General features: G+C 35.2%; 1 protein-coding gene across 1 annotated transcript in view; it reads left to right on the top strand.

The window, feature by feature from the left end:
- The window catches only part of MALRD1 (MAM and LDL receptor class A domain containing 1), a 631,174-nt gene that overhangs the window by 154,120 nt on the left and 455,217 nt on the right, over positions 1-21,837 (top strand). Inside the window, 3 exon segments of the mRNA XM_063780496.1 lie at positions 14,218-14,333; positions 14,335-14,395; positions 17,177-17,339. Coding sequence (XP_063636566.1) covers positions 14,218-14,333; positions 14,335-14,395; positions 17,177-17,339 — 340 coding nt within the window.

Below are 21,837 nucleotides of genomic sequence, written 5' to 3' on the forward strand. Positions count from 1 at the left end.
TACATATATATTTATAATTATTATATCCTCTTGATTAATTGCTATATATTTATATAATGACTTTTTGTCTCTTTTTACCATTTTTTGCTTAAAGTATATTTTGTCTTATGTAAGTCTAGCTTCCTGTGCTCTTTTCTGGTTTGCATTTGCATGGAATGTGTTTTTTGTTCTTTCAGTTTTAGTATATCTGTGTCCTCAAAGTGGAAGTGAGACTCTTGTACGCAGCACATTATTGGATATTTTTTTTTTTATCTGTTAAGACATTCTATGTCTTTTTGTTGTAGAATGTAATTCACTTACATTTAAAGTAATTATTAATAGGTAAGGACTTACTATTGCCATTTAAAAAATTCCTTCCTAGCTGTTGCGTAGATCTTTTGTTTCTTTCTCTCTTGCTATCTTCCATTGTGATTTGATGATTTTTCTGTAGTGGTATGCTTTGATTGCTTTCTCTTTACCTTTTGTGTATTTACTATAGGTTTTTGCTATGTGTTTAACATAAGGCTTACAAAAACCAGCTTATAGTTACAACAATTCATTTTAAGCTGATAAAAACTTAATTTTAATTCCATACAAAAATCCTACACGTCTTCCCACCCCAACATTTATGTTTTTAATTTCACAATTTACATCTTTTTATATTTATAATATTTAAAAATAATTCTAAATTCTGAATACAGAATACACACTAGTACTGTAATGATAATATGTAAATCACTTATAACTCTAAATACTAAAAGATAAATGTTGTTAAAAATAACTATAGCATCAGTAATTTGTTAATGGATATGCAATATGTAAATAAATTCTTATTTTTAATCTAATCCATTAGGCAAAATTAATTACATTTCTAGTAGGAACTTAGCCATGTAATACATTTCTACAGTTCTTTGCATAGCTGTAAAATGATGTTGTCTATTACCTGAGGAGACCACGGTGAGGAATGATGACAAAGTTAAAGATATTTCCTTATATCTTGAATCAGATCTTCAGATTAGATTAGGAATTGCTCTGAGACATTTATATTAAAAAGTGTGTATCTCAAAGGAAGTATTTGCTTTTCATTATTCTTTCTGTCCTTCATTAGAAAGGCCAGAATTATATTTTCTTTAGCTGAACATATATGACAGAAATTTTCTTTCTTGCACCAAGGATTACTGGTGAGATAGCTAGTTTATTTAGAAAAATAAAACACTGACTACATCACAAAATACTGTCTGCAAATTGAAAAATAATTTATGTGCTCTTTCTTTTAAATTTTCAGATTTCAGCATGCACATTAGAATTGTTAGTTACTAAAATTATTAGTTATTACAATGTAAGTATTATATGAATATCCATGTTTACATTATTATTAGTATTTTATTTTCCCCAGGATAACTGTTACTAAAGCAGTGGCACATTGTACAACTGATGATGCCTTCAAATTGATAAAATATGATGACTATTTTAAGGACACTTAACATAATTTTTATGATGTCCTCCCCCACCCCTCACACATTAAATGTGTTGTTTTGTTGTTGTTGAATTGGGTTGATTACATTTTTGGCATCCCTTCTCGTTAGCCTCAATGTCTCACCAGCTTTATTTACAAATGGTGTTTAAGTCTTCCTTTATTCTGCAGAGATGAATGTTTGTTTCAGTGTGAATCAAAAAGCAAGGGGAACAGTGTAAATACTATTGGCTTTACTTTTAAGATATCACCTGCAGCTTTTCGTCTTCTAATATGCTGTTTGGCGTATTCATTATATTTGTCTCAGAATAATAAATTACATGAAAGCACTGTGTTTTGAAATATGCCTTTCTTTTGTATTTTTCTAAAGGAGGTGTAGACTCAGAAGAAAATACCAGATTATTGGAAAGTTTTGCAGTTTAAAGTAAGATTTCAGGGGAAAAATAAAGAAATTTGAGCCTTGGTGATTGCAATCTTAAATATTCTGGTTTTAGCTTCTTTGGTGTAGTCTGTAAATTGATTTAGCATATATATAGGGAAGAAAAATTTGGCCAAAGTCTGTGATATGGTCAATTAACAGTTTTATTGTGTTCTTAGAAAATAAAATTGAACAAATTATTCACTTAACTTATTTAAAGTTAAAACTGTTACATTGTTTCACATTCTCTCTTAATTGAGAGAAATGCTAAATGTTAAACATGGAGAAGGTTGTCTAAATGGTTAGTTCACAGCTTGGAAATTTTCCATCTGCTACTTCAGTCATTTGTAGTCACATTCAAATATAGTAGAATGCCTGTAAAGATGGAAAATGTCATTGAATCTTTGTTATAAAGCAAAAGTATTTCAAAAATTGCTGATTGGCTACCAGAGACAGAAAAAAAAAAGCACTGCATAGTTTGTGGCAAACAGCTATAACACAGTTGTTATAATAGTATCCAAAGAATAGCTATGCTTTCATAAAACCTTTTCACCTAGAAAGTATATCTAACACAGACACTTCAATAAAATCATACTAAACATAGTTCTTTCAGCTTGTGAGTATAACTCCAAGTTATTGTACTAAGTGAAATAGAAGAAATGTACGATATTCCCCAAAAGCTATAGATATTTAAACATTTTAAATTTTCTAAAGAGACTGTTTAAGCTTCAAATACACTTTTAGATTTTTATATTAAATATATTTCTTAACTCAAAAAGTCACAGGGAAAACATATACGTTGTTAGCTACAGATAGATATAAAGTACAATGGCTCGTATTAGTCAAGCAATTCATTCAGTAATCATATGTCTAAAGTTGGTAATAATTTATCAAGGACTAGAGATGTTAAAATGTTATTTTTATTTGCTTAATTATCAATGTGGGAATGGCTGTAGGGAGGGAAGTCTAGTATAAAACAAGTTGGAAAATCTATTTTACCAGACAGAATATATTAATGTAGCCTGAAGTTTGTCATATTTGTTACAGTGAACTTACAGAGCGAGGAGTTAGATCACTGAGTCCATTTGGAGCCTGAGACATCTACTTATGAAATCTTCCACATGACAGATGTGCAGGTAGTTTGGTTCCCCTGTGGCTCAGAGATGTGGAAGAAGATCAGATCAAACCAGACTAATCTCTGCTTCTTAGTGAGTGCAAACTTCAGTCATATGCATTTCATCTTTTCAATTTTTGTTTCATCTGCAAAGATTTTAGTGTTCTTTGTTTAAAGAGACTTAAGTCTATCATTGCTACCAACTTTAGCCTTATTCTAAGCAATTATAGGCCAACAAAACCCTATAAGCTTTGTAATAAGTTGAATATTTGCCCCACTCCACAATTCATATCTGGAAACCTTAATCCCCATTGAGATGGTATTTGGAAGTGGGGCCTTTGAGAGGTAATTTGGAGGAGATTAGGTCATGAGGATGAGGTTCTCATAATGGGATTAGTGCTCTTACAAAAAGAGGATGAGACAGGAGCTCTCACGCGCTCTCTCGCCTCTCTTGCTCTCTCTTTCTATATACTGCATAGTCATTTCTAGCATCATCTGAGTTAAGAGTGTGATACTTTAGAAAATACTCTTCTAAGTATTTGCAAAGTTAAATGAGTTGACCTCATGTCCCTTAGAGGAAAGTCTAAACAATGTGTGAGGACCAGAGAGTCCATCAGGAATCTTGCAGTCCTTGTCATGCCTCAGTCACACATGAAGAAATGGCCTGACCATGTTTCTGGATTCTGTTTTACTTCCACATCACTGAATCTGTGAAATCAGCTGCAACAACATCTTCCCAGTTACAACCACCACCAATTGCAAAGTTCAGCTCCAGAAGAAGAAACGCTTTTCTCATTTAGCTCTTTTAGTGCTCTTCTCTTCAATGCAAGACATTGGACTTACTTGGTTTGTAAAATTTCCTCATTCTGGTAGAGTAATAAGGAAGTAATGAGAATAGGACTAAGAATTATGAACTCTTAAAATGTTTTTGCTTAGAGTAGTTGTCCTTTTACTTATTCTCTGAAACCTTTTTAAAATAAAAATGAATTGTCTCTACTTTTCCTCAGTATGAACTCACCGGTGTCTCTTTCAAGTCATCCAACTCATGTCCATGATTTCTCTCTAATGATTATTCTCTAGTTAAGTTGAAATCAGAACTAAAGATGCAGTTCAGACTGCTGGTTTTGCTGAGTGTAGTGGCTCATGCCTGTAATCCCAGGACTTTGGGAGGCCGAGGCAACTGGATCACCTGAGGTCAGGAGTTTGAGACCAGCCTGGCCAACACGGTGAAACCCGGTCTCTACTGAAAATACAAAAAATTAGATGGGCATGGTGGTAGGTGCCGGTAATCCCAGCTACTCAGGAGGCTGAGGCACAAGAATCGCTTGAACTGGGAGGCAGAAGTTGCAGTGATTCGCAGTGATTCGAGATCACGCCACTGCACTCCAGCCTGGGCGACAGTGAGACTGTCTCTCTCTCTTCGCTCTCTCTCTCTCTCTCTCTCTCACACACACACACACACACACACACACACACACACACACCAGACTGCTGATTTTAGTAGTATGGAAGACCAGATGACCTAAAAACTGTGACACTGTTTATTCCTAGAAATGTCAACTATAATATAACGTGCATTGATTTAAATGTCAAGCTGAGCTTAAAAAGGGGAAATCTCCAGGTGAGAGAAAAAAAGAGAGAGTATTGAGAAATAGAACAGAAAGACAAAGCAAATGCCAGAATTAGGGAGTAAGAGCATATGGGATGGACAAGATGGAGAGAAAGGGGAGAGGAGAGCCAGAAGTGAGTGAATTGCAAAAGAAGCACAATTAGGCTGATGACTGACTTCTTAACAGCAAGAACAGAAGTCAGAGGATAGATATAATTTTCAGAGTTCTAAAAACTATTAATTGTTAGCCTAAAGCAAAGCAAAACTTTTTCAGGAAAGAGGGTTAAGATGGCATTCAAAGGATAACACACACACACACACACACACACACACACACACACACACACACACACACACAAAATAATATTATTTCACTGCACCAGATTCTGCAGTTCAGACAAATGAACTATGTAAATGTGAATCTCAGAAAGACACAAAATGAGCTCAACCAGGGATGTGATGAAAAATGGCAAACACATGGATAAACCTAAATATACGAATGAATGTCAAGTACATAATGCATGTTGAATGTTTATATACTGCTGGGAAGTATAGAATTACTTTGGAAACTGGTTTGGCATTATCTCCTAAAGTTGAAATTGTACATACCCCGTAACCAAGCAATTCCATTTCTAGAATACATAAGGAGAAATGTACAAAATGAGAAAACAATACCTTAGAAGAATCAACCCCAAAATCATTAACGGTAGAATGGCTAACTACAATATATTTTCATATAATAAAATACTAGACAGCATTCAGAGTTACTGAATTACAATATACACATTAACACTAATGAATTAAAGTACTATCTTGAGGAAAATACCACGTGGCATTGGTTGAAATCTCTAATTGTTATAATCTCTGTTGCTGATACAGAGAAAGCTTCCATTCATCTAAAGTTAAAAACCCAAATACCATTTTATTTAAAAAGGACCTCCCTGATGTTTACTATATTCTGTCACTATTATTAGAATTTTAAAATGTTAGGCCGGGTACGGTGGCTCATGCCTGTAATCCCAGCACTTTGGGAGGCCGAGGTGGGCAGATCACGAGGTCAGAGATCGAGACCATCCTGGCTAACACGGTGAAACCCCATCTCTACCAAAAACACAAAAAACTAGCCAGGCGTGGTGGCACATGCCTGTAGTCCCAGCTACTTGGGAGGCCGAGGCAGGAGAATCACTTGAACCCGGGAGGTGGAGGTTGCAGGGAGCCGAGATCTCACCACTGCACTCCATCCTGGGCAACAGAGCGAGATTCTGTCTCAAAAAAACAAAAAAGTTAACTCATTTAATCACATAACAACCTAATGAAATAGAAACTGTGAGAGGATATTTGGTGTACCTGCAAATGAAAAAAATCATAAAAGCAAATAAATGAAAAATAATTCAGTATACTACTCACCTTGAGAGATGAGCAATGAGGGGTGGGAATCAGCAAGAAAGACACTGGAGGCTTCAAAACTATCAGGAAATTGACATTTCATAAACTGGTAGGTTCATATCTTGTATTCTTTAAAGCAGGCATATATTTTACTCATTTTTATTCATGTGTAATAAAAATTTATACATTTCATAATAAAGTGTAAATAAGTGAGAAAAGTTTGTGCTGCTCAATAGACTAATCGATCAAAACTGGCTATTTATATAAATTAGATTATAATCATAGATAATATACAATAAAGTCTAAAGTAAAGACTTGAATGTGCAAACCACAACTATCAAAATTTAAAAATTATAGAAACATCTCGAATATTAGAGAAAAAAATTAGAGAAACTTTAAGGCATTAGTCATAGAAGAAGTGATTGATAAATTAAAGGTCATTACATTTTTTTTTATTTTGAAGGACACCATACAAAACAAAAAGACATTTCACAGACTAGGGGAATATATTTGTCATACAGATAAATAAGAGGATTAGAATGGAGTATGTGGAATATAAACCTGTAAATAAGAAAACTATAATACAATTGGAAAAAGAATAGGAGATATGAACCATCAGTTATAAGCCAGAGCAAAATACCAAAGTGGCCCTTTAAAAATATGTATTTAAAAATATTTCATTTAAAATTTTATCTTTTATTTATTTTTATTATATTTTAAGTTCTGGGATACATGTGTAGAACGTGCAGGTTTGTTACATAGGTATACATGTGCCATGGTGGTTTGCTGCACCTATCAATCTTTCATCTAGGTTTTAAGCCGTGCATGCATTAGGTATTTGTCCTAATGCTATCCTTCCCCTTGCCCTCCACCCACCAGAGGCTCCGGTGTGTAATATTCCCCTCCTTGTGTCCATGTGTTCTTGTTGTTCAACTCCCACTGTGAGTGAGAACATGTGGTGTTTGGTTTTCTGTTCCTGTGTTAGTTTGCTGAGAATGATGATTTCCAGCTTCATCCATGTCCCTGCAAAGGACATGAACTCGTTCCTTTTTTGGCTGCATAGTATTCCATGGTGTATATGTGCCACATTTTCTTTATCCAGTCTATCATTGATGGACATTTGGGTTGGTTCCAAATGTTTGCTATTGTAAATAGTGCTGCAATAAACATATGTGTGCATGTATCTTTATAGTAGAATAATTTATAATCCTTTGGGTATATATCCAGTAATGGTATTACTGGGTCAAATGGTATTTCTGGTTCTAAATCCTTGAGGAATCGCCACACTGTCTTCCACAATGGTTAAACTAATTTACACTCCCACCCAAAATATTTCTTGATGTAAAAATTACATAATTTTTACAATCTCAATAATTTTCATAATTTCCATAATTGGGAAAATACAAATTAAAATGTCAAATGTGAAATGCAAGCATGTGGAGCAACAGGAATTCACGTTCATTGCTGGTAGAAATACCAAGTTATATAGCCGCTTTGAAAAAGGTTTGGTATTTTCTTCTAGAATTAAACATAGTCTTACCGTGTCATCCAGCAATCAAGTGCTTTAGTATTTACCCAAATGAGTATATTCACACAAAAAACCTAGATACAGATAGGTGTTTATAGCAGCTTTATTCACAATTGCTAAAACTTGGAAGCAACCAGGATGTCCTTCAGTAGAGAAATAGGTAATACACTGGATCACTTCCAGAGAAAAATATTATTCAATGCTAAATAAATGAGCTGTCAAGCTGAGATATGAAGGAAATTTACCTGCCTGTTACTAAGCAGAAGAAGCCAATATGAAAAGGCTACATACCCTACGATTCTGACAATATGACGTTCTGGAAAAAAGCGAAACTATGGAGATAGTAAAAACATTAGTGTTTGCCATTGTTTAGGGGAGAGGGTGGGATGCATAGATGGAGGATTTTTAGAGCAGTAAAACTAGTCTGCATGATACTGTAATTGCTGATCTAAGTGCTGACAGGAATAGGGTGTCAGATTTGGGGTTGATGAGAACAAAAAGATATGCCAGTGTCCAACAAGCATATGAAAACATGCTCAACATGATCAAATAAGGAAAATGGAAATCAAAACCACAATGAGACATCACCTCATACCCATTAGGATGGCCACTATCCAAATAATAAAAAATAGCATTAGTGAGACTATAGAGAGATCAAAATTCTTGTGCATTCTTGGTGGGACTGTAAAGTGGTTTAGCCATTATGGAAAGCAGTATGACCATTCCTCAAAAAATTAAAAATAGAATTATCCTATGATGTAGCAATGCTACTTTCAGATACATATCCAAAATAATTCAAGCAGAATCTTGAGATTTTTGCCTCCCCTTATTCATTGCTACATTATTCACAATAGCTAAGAGGTGGAAGAACCCAAATGTCTATTAACAGATGATTGGATAAAGAAAATGTGGTATATACGTACAATGGAATATCATGCAGCCTTAAGGGGGAAGGAAATCCCATCACATGCTACCACATAGATGCTGTGGACTGAACGTATTTTCCCAAAATTTATATGTTGACATTCCAACCCCCAACGTGATGGTATTTGTATGTGGGATAATTAGGTCAGGAGAGTTAAGCTTTCATGGATGGAATCAATGCCTTTATAAAAAGACAGGAGAGAGCTTGCTTTTTCTCTCCCTATTCTCTACCATTTGAGGATACAAGGAGAAAATGGCCATCAGCAAACCAGGAAGTGGGCCAGACACCACTTCTGCTGGCACCTTGAGCTTACACTTCCCAGCCTTCAGGACTAAGATAAATAAATGGCTGTTTAAGACACTCAGTGTGTAATGTGTTATAGCAGCCTGAACTGACTAAGACAATGGATTAACCTCGAGGACATGATGCTAAGCTAAATAAGCCAGTCAGGAAAGTACAACCATTGTAGGACTCAACTCATATGAATTATTTAAGGTAGTCAATATCATAGAAACAATGTAGAAAGGTGCTTGCCGAGAGCTGGGGGGAGGGAGGAAGGAAGGAGAACAAGTGTTTAATGGATATAGTTTCTGGTTTTTGAGATTAAAAAAAGCTCTAAAGAGCTGTTGTACAACCTTGTGAATAGCCTTAATACTATTTACCACAATAAAAACAATTAGAAAACAAACATGAGAAAATACAAATTGGTACAAACTAGTATTTGGATAAGGGTCCCTCTGAAGGCATTAGTGAAGGGGTAGAAAGAGGAAGAATGAGGTCTGAGCTTTATAGAAAGGTTTTCTTTCTTTCTATTCTTTCTTCCTCATTTATTTGTTAATATAAGGATCTGAAACAATGCTGTAATAACAATTTACTTAGTCTTAGTGGTGGAGTCATGTATCTATTATATAATTTTCTTAATTTATATGAATGTTTAAAGTTATTCATAATTAAAGTCATTTTTTTAAAGAAGATGTAATTGAATCTGAAGCAGTTCAGTCGATGTCTTCTTTGTCTCAAATGCAAAGTTATTGACACTCAATTCCCTGGGCTTCTGTCCTGCCCTGAAATGTTCTTCTCTTGAAGGAAGAATAATAAAATCAGAAATCGGCCGGGTGAGGTGGCTCACGCCTGTAATCCCAGCACTTTGGGAGGCCAAGGCGGGCGGATCACTAGGTCAGGAGATCATGACCAGTCTGGTTAACACAGTGGAACCCCGTCTCTACTAAAAATACAAAAAAAATTAGCCTGGCGTGGTAGCGGGCACCTGTAGTCCCCGCTACTTAGGTGGCTGAGGCAGGAGAATGGCGTGAACCCGGGAGGCGGAGCTTGCAGTGAGCCGAGATCGCGACACTGCACTCCAGCCTGGGCGACAGAGCGAGACTCTGTCTCAAAAAATAAAAATAAAAATAAAATAAAAAATAAAATCAAAAATCAGTAAATCCTAGGTATTTGTGACTAGAAGTGTATTATCGAGCAAGTTTAAAGTAGTACAGTCAGTGAAGAACATCATATATGTGTTTCCATTTAGCTGTTTATTGAAGTTTCTGTGTATTAAGGTAAGATGATTAATTGTAAATGTCTACTTCCATAAATATACATAATATACAGCAATGTGAAGAATAGGAAAACATGTGTGATCCACTGTTTTTTAAGACTTTTACTGTTCTAGTAATGTGTATTTACCCTGAGCTTGGAACACACATTTACCCATTCTCTCTTGAAATTAACGCATTTCAAAATGGCTGCCTAAATTGGAGCATAGAACATTTTTCTCAGTGCAAATGACAGTCATCTCTGTGTAATTAAAATCTTTGTCTTAAACTAAAACTTTATTATCTAAATATGGAACAAACCAGCTTGGATGAGCATGTGCTAAAGTGAAAGAACTTGACATCCTGCTTTGGTTAAAGGAAAACTTTCATTGAAACTTTGACAAAATACGTCACTTTCCAGATGCCATTTTTGATATAGGACATACAAATAAAAAGTTTACATGCATCTTCTAATGCATTTTAATTATATATGTATATTTTCAGTAAAATTATGTAAGTAAATTATGCTCTGAAATGGCACAACAAATTTAGCGATCAAATTAGAAGATTATTTTTAAGACCTTGTATTTAAACATTTTAAAAGGATGATTTTCAAAGAAATTTGTTCCATATATTCCACTGAGACATATAAAATATCCATCAACCTGGCCATTGAATGTTTTGCAGTTCTCAGCAAATTCCCTCAGAAGTGATTTTTATAATCTCATTATAGATTTATTTGAAAATAATTTTTCATCAAGGCTACCGAATTTTTCTTTCTCTGATTCAAACTCTGTCCTTCAAGATCTTCAAAGTCGTCAGCATTCAAAAATGATAAAATGATTGTCTTTTTAATTTTTTTTCACATTTTATTATAACGTTGGATGCGTCAGATTTCTATGGAAGGTAATAACTTTCACCTCTAATTGGGTTCTTATTTTTGTTCAATGACTTAGACGTGAGTATATCCAACTGGATGTGAGATAAAGTTTCCAACCTGTTAGGATCTCCTTTTTTTTGTGTTGTTGTCATTGGCTTTCTATTTTAGGATAGAAAATATTTCTTTTTACATTTATTTTATTTTGATTGTTTAATTTTTTATTTTTTGTTTGGGTTGGGGGGTGGGAAGGTGGGGTCTTACTCTGTCACCCAGACCAGAGTGCAGTGGTGTAATCTTGGCTCACTGCAGCCTCAACCTCCCCAACTGAAGTGATTTTCCCACCTCAGCCTCCCACGTAGTTGGAACTACAGGTGTGGGCCACCATGCCCAGCTAATCTTTGTAGTTTTTATTTTTGTAGAGATGAGGTTTCACCATGTTGCCCAGGCTAGTCTCAAAATCCTGAGCTCAAGTGATCCACCTGCCTTAGCCTCCCAAAGTGCTGGGATTATAGGTGTGAGCCACCACACCTGGTGAGAAAATATTTCTTATCCCTAAAAACTGACTCCTCTTCTATATTTTATATATCTGATCTTGGGGAATAGAATGCTCATTTACTTAACAATTGATTAATCATTTCAAACTCACCCCTATGGGATCAGAATACTGTTTCCTTGGTCTTAATCTCTCATGTAGACTGAGCTGTATCTGGCAGCCTAATATTCCTGGTCTCTCTTCATCCTCTTATTCATTCCTTCCCAGAGGAAGGAAGAGCAACAATGGATTGGTGAGTTTTCAAGAAGAATCTGAGTATGCATGCCTGGTCCCTCACCTCCTCTTTTCTTTTTAATGTTTACTAGCTGAGGAAATATGAAATCTGGTCAAATCTTCCTTGCTATAGTTTCACACAGCATAGCCTGGAAGACACAGTTCGGGGTCTTATTTCTGGGTTTCACATTTTAGAAGACCACTTGTCTACAGAAATAGGAAATTTTCTTCAGGATTAGCTATATCAATAAAAAGTTGATATTTTGATCTATCTTCAATCTTAGGTCTTAATTGCCTCTGCATTTGAGCTAAGAAATAAACTACTAGTTATTGGACTTTCCCCAGATTCCCAACAGCATGTAAATCCCCAGTCCTCCAGATACTGGACGTTTAGTATTGCTCAGATTTTTGCTCTTTCCTTTAAACCATCTCTGTTTTGGTTTATTAGTTGACTGGATTAAAGAAAGAGGTTAACTATTCTAACTATTATTTTTTTTCAATGTTAGAGCAACCTACAATTCATGCTTCACACTGATGCCAAAAAGTACATCTTGAAATAGACATTTTATATCTTGTTATTTCTCCATATTTTTGTGTGTTTATTTCAGACTCCCAAGTTGATTTCAGCTGGCTCTTTATGGTAACTGTCTACTCTCCAGTTCCATATCTAATGAGTCAATCAGACGCATGCTTATCATATCACAAGATATTATCATATCACAAGATATTATCATGTTAAATTCTCACAGTATTTAAAATAAAAAAACAGTTTAATGTATTTCCATGCATTCACACAAGTTTTTTCTCTTTGCCCATAAAGACCTTGTATTCTTTTTCACCTAGCAATATGAGCTCATCAACCTTTGAAAGTCAGTTTAAGCATCAGCTTGCCAAGGCATCTTATTTGACTCCCGTCTGATATATGGTTTTCCTCTGTTTTCTTTCAATACACTGTGAAATCTTCCATTTGTTATTTTATTCATTCATCCACTCTGGTATTCATTCATCCGTCCATCCATCCATCCATCTATCCATCTATCCATCTATCCATCCATCCATCTGTCCATCTATCTGTCCATTTATTCACTTGTCAGTGTCAGTATACCTACCATATGCCATGGTCTGTGAATTGTGCTATGGATGCAGGGATGAAAGATACCATTCTTGCTTCCCTGGAGTTTTATCTTTACCATAAATTTATCCCAAATACCTGTAATGAAAGATACATCTGACTGCCTTGTCCACTAGATGTAAACTATTTAATGGCAGAGATGGCATATTTGACTTGTGTTCTGTGCAGAAAATGCACGAGGAGAGAAGGAAAGACACACACACAATACCTCTAAGGGTAAACAAGCTTTATCCCACATAAATAGCAATGCAGATATAATAAGCAAATTATATAAGCAAATTAACATAAGCAAATTGATATAATAAGCAAATGATATAATAAGTAAATTGCAATGGGAAGGGGAGAAGGGAAAAATATATACATATTTACACTCACCAGACTATGGAGGATTCACCACCAAACTGGGAAGCAACAGCCTGGGCTCCAGAGTTGGACACCGCACTCACCAGACAATGGAGGATTCACCACTAGGCCCGGAAGCAGCGGCCTAGGCTCCAGAGTTGGCCAGTCGTCCATGCACAGAGGAGGAGAGGTCTCATGAAGCTTCGGAGCAGCCTGGGACCCTAGCTCTTTTTGTAATGAGTTGTTTGGCATGAGGTCCAGTCACAAGGGTCCTTTGTGACTGGGCCCAAGGAACACAAAAAGGTTGACTTGTTTTTGTGACTGTCTGTTGTTTTTCAATAACTAACGTATAGGAATAGATTGAAATAGAGATTTCTTCTAAACAACACTGGATGAAAGCCTGAAGGGGCTCACACAACCCATTCTGGGACTTGGTGATCATTCTTTGTGTCCATGTTCAATTTAGTTCAGGTTTAATATTTAACTTTTTCTCCACAGCTTGGATTCCCTGCATCTACCATGTGTATGGCACAGACATGTTATCAATACATGTTTATTGAATAACTTATAAATCAGTCATCATCTATAAATGTCTTCCATCCTCAGTAATTTCGGAAGTTGTAGTCTTGTATAAAATTTCTAGATGAGGATTTCAGGTTTGACTCTTTCCTGAAACCTTGAATTTTAAATAAGTGAAAATATGTTAAACAAAGATGAGGAGATGTTAGATTTATTGTAGCAGTGGAAGGACAAAGGTTATTTACCTAGTAAATTAGAAAGTTATTTAGATCTTTACTCTGGCTCTTAATTCCAGAATCTGAAACTCCCTTGGTTCCTGCTGATTCTCTAAGCCCTGGCCTTGGGCCTCCCATTGATTTGGTGAGCTCTGAATAGCTTTCCAGTAATTTCCATCTGTACCTTCATCATTTTTCATGATCGAAGCTGTTTAGTTATTTACTGTTACTAAAAACAAGAACCTCAATTTTATTTTAGCAGAGTAGCTGATACTACCCACTGTTCTCTATGATATTGTGAGGCATATTTAGAAAGCTTCATTGTGTAAAATCTCTAAAGAAGTAGAAAACCAGAAAACCTGCTAAATGATGCCTGTATATTATTTCTTATCAAGGTAATTTGCCAGCAGACCTCCCAACTCCACCAGAAACGTCAGTTCCTGTAACATTACCTCCACACAACTGCACAGACAATGAATTTGTCTGCAGGTCTGATGGTCACTGCATCGAAAAAAATGCAGAAATGTGATTTTAAATATGACTGCCCCGACAAATCAGATGAAGCATCCTGTGGTAGATGGATTCTTAAAATTTGTTTAAATATTGCCACAAAATAGAAAATACAAGTGTAATCTCTAAGTAGCACAGCCTAGCATCATAGTTAGATATTTTCAACATGAGTTAGGACAACTTCTAAATGTAACAGTTATTCATACAGAAAATTGTAATGGAAGAATCAGAATGCATTTTCTGCCAGGCCCAGTAAGTGGTAAGTGTCTTTAGATTAATGTTTTGGATTCAAAACTATCATTTTCACAAACTTTACTTGACTCTGGGAGTAGCATTTAGTAGCTCTTTCCATCCATTCCCTTTGATCTGTACTCCTGACACTATAAAATAGGGAATAAACGGGAGGTAGCTTTATAATACTGTCAAATTAATTCATTCAAATTTTGCCATTGCCAAAATGCACATACAACGTTAGTACTATTAAAATATGCAGAGTTCATGAGAAAACCTATCTTAATGCAAATGAGACCTTTATCCCCTGTGTCCTGGTTTTTACCTGCCAATTCAATGGTACCTGCCAATTCAATGGCTTTTCCTAAATGGATCAAAGACAAACTATATAATTTAAAAATGGACTTCTCAGCCAAAGATACAGTCTGAGAGGAGAAAAATTAATCTGTGTCTGAATGAGCAAAGCATAAGATCAGAAGGGTAAACACTTTGAAATATCTTTCCCTTCCCTGTTCTTCATGGAGTAGCCTGTGAATTGACTGTACCATCATATTTCTCAAGTGTCTTGATAATATTAAGGGCTTAGAACAGACAGATAACACAGAGAGAGTAGTGAAACCCTTGTTTTATGTCAACCTTGTGAAGAAATTCTAGGACTTAAGAAATCCAGTGAGGTTCATATTTATTCTTTTAATCTAGAAAAAAATGTTTTTTAATGTACAAATACACCACCAATTAACTATCTAATCTAGACTAAAAAAGTCATAAAATCAAAGCTGACTCACTTCGTGCATAAGATGAGACAGTAATTAACTCAAGCTAGCCAGGGATTTATATCATGCATCACAGATAGAAAATAATACAATGGAAGGTGTGGTGGTGTTCAGACTTGCTCATCGGAAGGCATTCGAATCCCCTTATGATCTTATATAAGTTGTAGTGTTTGTAAGAGTTTATACAAAACCTAATTAATTACACAAAATGAGTATCTTTAGGGAATACTGAATTTCCTCTAAGTTCAACTTTGCCATTTTAGTCATGTCGTTTATGATTAGAGGGGAAGTTTTGATAAATTCTTTAAATGTCCTAAATGAGTGCCTACTATTAAGTTATTCTTAGTCAAATAGTTTTTATAATTTTGAACAAATATAAATGAATTATTACCATTTTATTTATGAATAAACTGAGATATTGTCTCTTCCACCCTTTTGTAAGATAAAATAGTATGACAAATCTGCTTGTAAACTATACAGATTTTCTAACTGATTTTGAAAATTGTGATAAAAACACATAACATGGCCAGGTGCAGTGGCTCACGCCTGTAATCATAGCACTTTGGGAGGCCAAGGTGAGCAGATCAGTTGAGCCAAGGAGTTTGAGACCAGCTTGGCCAACATGGCAAAACCCCATCTCTACAAAAAGAATACACAAATTAGCTGGGTGTGGTGGCGTGTGCCTGTAATCCCAGCTACTTAGGAGACTGAAGCAGGACAATTGCTTGAGCCTGGGAGGGGGAGCCGAGATCGTGCCAATGCACTCTGGCCTGGATGACGAAGTGAGACGATGTCTCAAAAAAAAAAAAAAATGAACACATAACATGAGATCTACCATCTTAACAAAATGCTAAGGGTACAATACATTATGGTTGACTCTACTGTAATATTGTACAGCAGATTCCTAGAACCTATTCATCTTGCTTGACATGTTATATTTTCTAATCGTTCTATTAAAAGCCTACAAATTATATATTTTAAATGATATGAAGAACAGAGATATATTGGATCCTAAATCCCTTCACAAGATAAACAATTAATGTCAGAGATTAACTAATACAACCTGAATGTCATGACTGAAAACACTTTTTTAAATGTTTCCTTTTCAGATTTCACATTAACTCATATACCCAAATTTCTAAATGGTCATAGTGGTATGCTGCCATTATTAATGTCATTTAAAAGCTAGAGTGCACACCAGGTTTTCTATAGTATACACAAGAATTTCATTGAATGAATATTTCTTTTTTATTCAGCAGTGGAAGATTTTAGACACGAACACATTCGGAGAGAGAATTCAGATAACAGTTTTACACATAACCTGTACATTTTAAAAAATCGCTGGACCTGTAATTTCCTGTGATATTAGAATAAAATTATTACAAGAATCTGTAAAACTTTATAGGAAACAGGTCCAATATAAAAGTTATTGGAAACCTCGTTGCTTAAACTGAAGTTGGGAATTAGCAATAACCCCTTCAGAGACTGAGAAAAGAACAGACTTGTCAGAACTTGGAGATCATGCAAGCAGTGAAATTGCTTAATGGAAGTGCTTAAATTGCTGCTGTAGAAGCTAATTAAAATCTCACCTCCTCATGAAACCAGATCATTAGTATATGTATTTTTTCCTATATTTTTTCCTGTAAATATTTGACTAGAATAAACCTAGATTTCTTTGAAACTCTTCCAGTGATTTTACAAACCATTTGCCTAATTATTTTAATAATGTTTAAAAGTTACATTATATTTAAAAACAAGAGTAAGAAAGTGCTGATTAAGATTGTACAGATAGAAACTGCCACTTACTAGCTCACCTTTTCTTTGTTCTACCCTGTCCAAGTTATGGAAGTTTGCGGCTTTGAGAAAAGAAGCCTGTGTAAATGGTATCAACCAATCCCAGTGCATTTGCTTCAAGATTCGAACACATTCAGGTGGGGGCTTGGGAACGGGATTAGCATTCATCATGGGGAAGAAAACCACAGGCCATCAGTGGATCATACACAGTAAGTGACCATGTATTTTGAATATGTCTCTTGGGAAATATTTATTAAGCATCTCCCAAATTTCTGCCCCCACCACCTTATCCTAGGCCAATGCTATTGTAAAGACAAATGTTAAGTTGAAAAGAAGGCTGAGTGTTTTCTTTCATACAAAATGGAAAAAATATCAATTAAAAAAGCAATGAATGCTCTTGTGAATTTCATAGAAACCGGAGAAGAGCATGAATAAGTGAACAAAACAATTTAATATTATCACTCTTTGAAAAGCCCTGTTAATATATTGTTTTTAAAATGATCTATGGATTTCTTCCCTCCCCAAATCTCTTTTCTCCTTCTTCCCTTTTCCATCTCTTCCACCACCTCCTCCTCCCATTTCCTCTTCTTCAGCCTCCCTTTTTTCCCCTCCCCTTTCCCCTTTCTGTCTTCCTACTTTTTCTCACTCCGATGTGTATTTGTCATACATGTATGAACACAGGTAAATGTGCAGATTTTCAACATAGATGAAAAGATTTTTCCACTTTTCAATAAATCATGCCATTAAATATTCATCATTATTTGCATTTCACTGTAATGACTTTCAACAGTTTACTAATCTGTTCTCAACTAGTGGATTTCCCAGTTAATTTCACATTATCTCAATATTATAAAGTTGCTTCAAAGAAGAAATAGAGTGCCTACTGTGTGAGAACGCTGCGGTAGGCACTAGAAATAAACGAGTGACTGACACAGATGATCCTTGTTCTCATTAGGGAGACAGGCAGTAAGTCAATAAATAGAAAGCGGGGCAGATGGTGTTAACTGCTACACAGCAGAATGGAAACAAGGAAAGGGTTTGTTAGTGATGGAGCATTTCTTTCTGAATGGAACACAAAGGGAAAGGCCCTGAGCCAGGACCATGCAGGAAGACCAGCATGGCTGGGGTGGGATAAGAAGAGCAGACTACACAACAAATGTGATATTTTTCTTTATTGACTATTAAGGCTTTTGTCCATTTTGAACTTTTTTCACTTTTGTGAAATGCATGAATATTTTCTAGTGTTGTAAGCATGTTTGTATTTTACATACCAACTTTTTATGTCTACCTCTTTCATCTTTATGTACCACATGTAACAAATTTTTATCACAGTGACTGCATGCATCTAGTCTAAAAGTGTCAAAGAGAATTGACAGTCATAATGACAGCTGTCATTCCTTCAGTAATATCAATCCAATTCCCTGGAGATATCCTATTATGTCCTAAGATCATTCCTCTATACTTTTCTCACTTTTATCAGGGACTGGTTATAGGTGCTAGTCCATATTTATAAAAGAATATATAGTCGTTTCTTGATTCAAAAATTTTGGCTTCCTCTATTGACATCCTATTAAGAGGAATAAAACCTCTATTTCTCTCCCCAAATTCCTATTTCTCTCCCTCCCATCGTTCCGACTGTGTATATTTATACACAGTTCTGTTTAAGTTTTTAGCTTAGCAGTATTCTGATTCTTTAAATTTCTGAGCTAGATATTCCATGATGATTATTTCCTTTGTTTATATTTTTATGTGAAAATTAATAGTTTTATCTTTTTTCTGTAGATGTTTTATGATCTTAATGTTCTTTTCCTCAATATCTGTTGCAATATCAATTTGCATTCCCACACACCAGGTAGGGAAAATGATTGATATTTAGTAATGGTGCTGGGATATTTGATTTTTCATATAAAAATTGCATACATAAATTTAAAAACTATACCATATAGTTTTGTGTAACTGTGTTCTATGATGTTGAGGTGAAGACAACTCACCTAACAATGCATTTCTCAGAACTTATTCCCGTCATTAAGTGACACATGACTGTGTATAGTTATATAGTTGTTCAGCTTGTTTTTTATTAGGACTTGTTTATAGGGAGCAGAATCTAAGACATAGGTGGAATTATTAATTTTACCTTGGAAGAAGGATAGCCCTTGCTGTAAACAAGCAGGGAGAAAGAATGTATTGGTACTGACTCAGATGAATTTATGAATTTAAAAAAATTAAGCAACATGACATGCAAAGTAATTTAATGGGTTTTTTCAAGTACCCATCTTTCAAGGCCTTGTCTTTTTTTTTTTTTTAGTTTTAATTTTTTTCTTTTTTGGAGTCTCACTCTGCCACACAGGCTGGAGTGCAGTGGCTCAATCTCAGCTCACTGAAACCTCTGGTTTTAATTTTTGTGGGTACATGGTAGGTGTATATATTTATGGACTATATAAGGTGTTTTGATACAGGCATGCAATGTATAATAATCACATCATGGAAAGTGGGGTACCCATCCCCTAAGCATTTATCCTTTGAGTTACAAACAATCCAGTTACTCTCTTTATTTTAAAATGTACCATTATTATCGATGATAACAACCCTGTTGTGTTATTAAATAGGTCCTATTCATTCTTTCTATTTTTTGTACCCATTAATCATCCCCACCTCCCTCACAGCCCCCTGCTACCCTTCCCAGCACAAGTATTCATCCTTTTCTGGCTTCTTTTTCATGTGTCATTTTCTTTACATTTTTCCTTGTTCATTTGCTCCTCACATACACATGGTAATAATTATTTTAAGTAGGGATTTTCTGACCTCATTTTGTTCTTTGTTATTTATTTTGGTATCTTCTCTTTTTCTGAGGTTCCGTAACTAGTATCTTTCCCCTGTTTTGTAGTCCACAGTTCTGTGTGTGCCCAAGTCCTGCGAGATCCCATCCTTCCTCCTCTCATTCTGATGATTCCAGGGAAATGTTATTGCAGATGCTCTTATATTAAAGAATCTTTTCAAAATCTTTATGCCCTTTACAGCCTTCTCCACAGTTAAAACTTCACAACCCCCAGACTCTGTAGCTGCTGCTTCAAAGAAAACTAATGGTGTCTCTGCTGCTCTGTGTGGGACCTCCTTCTGCAGATGGGCCTTATACTAAAGAGATTCACAATATCTTTAACATCCAGTTATTTGCTTCAGGCTGATTTCACCCCTCCCTGCTTTTGGATCTCTCTTTTGTCATTGTTTTTGTTCTATTAAGATGGCTCCAGTTTTTTATTTAACATGTTTTAATTTTGAAAGTTTTTTATTCAAAATTTTTTTCTTTCATTTTTTTCCTTGGGCTGCTTCTGACTCACAAAAAAAGCAAAGGACACTTACAGAAAGTTTTTGTGGCTTATATCAATAAACTACATCTTATGAATAATCTATAACTCCATTAAGAAAAGGTGGACTAGAATTTCACGTATAAGTGGTAAAGGTAGAAGTAGCAATGTGTCAAAAGCAATAATTTGTATTTCCGTATTTCCTCTCACCCTACCACTTTCAATAGACTGGAAATTTCCTAAGGAATCCCAGGAGCTGTGATTTCCCAATGTGTTGCATTATTTTCAGGTGTCTGGTGTATAATAGGCCTCAATAATTATTTGTTGAATGAATTAGTTGCTAATTAGCATCAATATATTTGTGTTTTATAATTATAGGCTACAGAACACAAAATTAACTTTTAAATCGGAATGCTTAATGGTCAGATAATATTTAACATATGTGCTCTACATGACAATAAATCGTGGAGAAGGGAACAGCCTTTAACCTTATATCTCCTCTCCTTTTCTTCTTTTCTCTCTAGGCTCGTTCCTCAGCCAAGGAAGGCTTGATATTTTTTCTTTTCTTAAAAAATAGTTCTTATGCATCAGATATCCTACTCTATAGCTTATAGTAAGATTCTAAGTTCAGTTTTCCAAATTTTGTTTTTTGTGTTTGAAGGAAAACTTTTCTAATTTTAAAATGGCTTTTCTCTCTCAGGCGTCTCACTATAGAAATTTAAAGCCAGGTTTTTAAGGATGTTGTTTTGGAAATAGTTCTCAAGATTAGTTTTAAAAATTGAAAGGCTTTCTGTCAATTCTTTCTTGTCTCTTTCTCTGATCCCGGCTGTCTTGGAGACAAAGATTGCTTCTGGCTCAGTAAAGTAAGGATTATTTATAAGCAAGTATAAGAGAAAAAAAACCACAATAATATATTTCAAAATATTCTCTCGCTTTATACACCTAATGAAACAATAAAAAGTCTAGAAAAGCCACAGTATGGTAGGAATATGTAGGGAAATTTTCACTGTGTAGTTGAGTCTTAGGCAAGGTCTTAAAATGCATATTTTTTACCATGAAAATGACATGACTACCTGATATTCTACTTTTTTTTTTCTCCCCAGAAAATGGGTTTTTATTTTATTTTTATTTTTTTATTTTTTTTAATTATACTTTAAGTTTTAGGGTACATGTGCACATTGTGCAGGTTAGTTACATATGTATACGTGGTGCCACGCTGGTGCGCTGCACCCACTAACTCGTCATCTAGCATTAGGTATATCTCCCAATGCTATCCCTCCCCCCTCCCCCCACCCCACAACAGTCCCCAGAGTGTGATGTTCCCCTTCCTGTGTCCATGTGATCTCATTGTTCAATTCCCACCTATGAGTGAGAATATGCGGTGTTTGGTTTTTTGTTCTTGCGA

This window comes from Pan troglodytes, chromosome 8 (genome assembly GCF_028858775.2).
Source record: "Pan troglodytes isolate AG18354 chromosome 8, NHGRI_mPanTro3-v2.0_pri, whole genome shotgun sequence".
Taxonomy (NCBI): Eukaryota; Metazoa; Chordata; class Mammalia; order Primates; family Hominidae; genus Pan; species Pan troglodytes.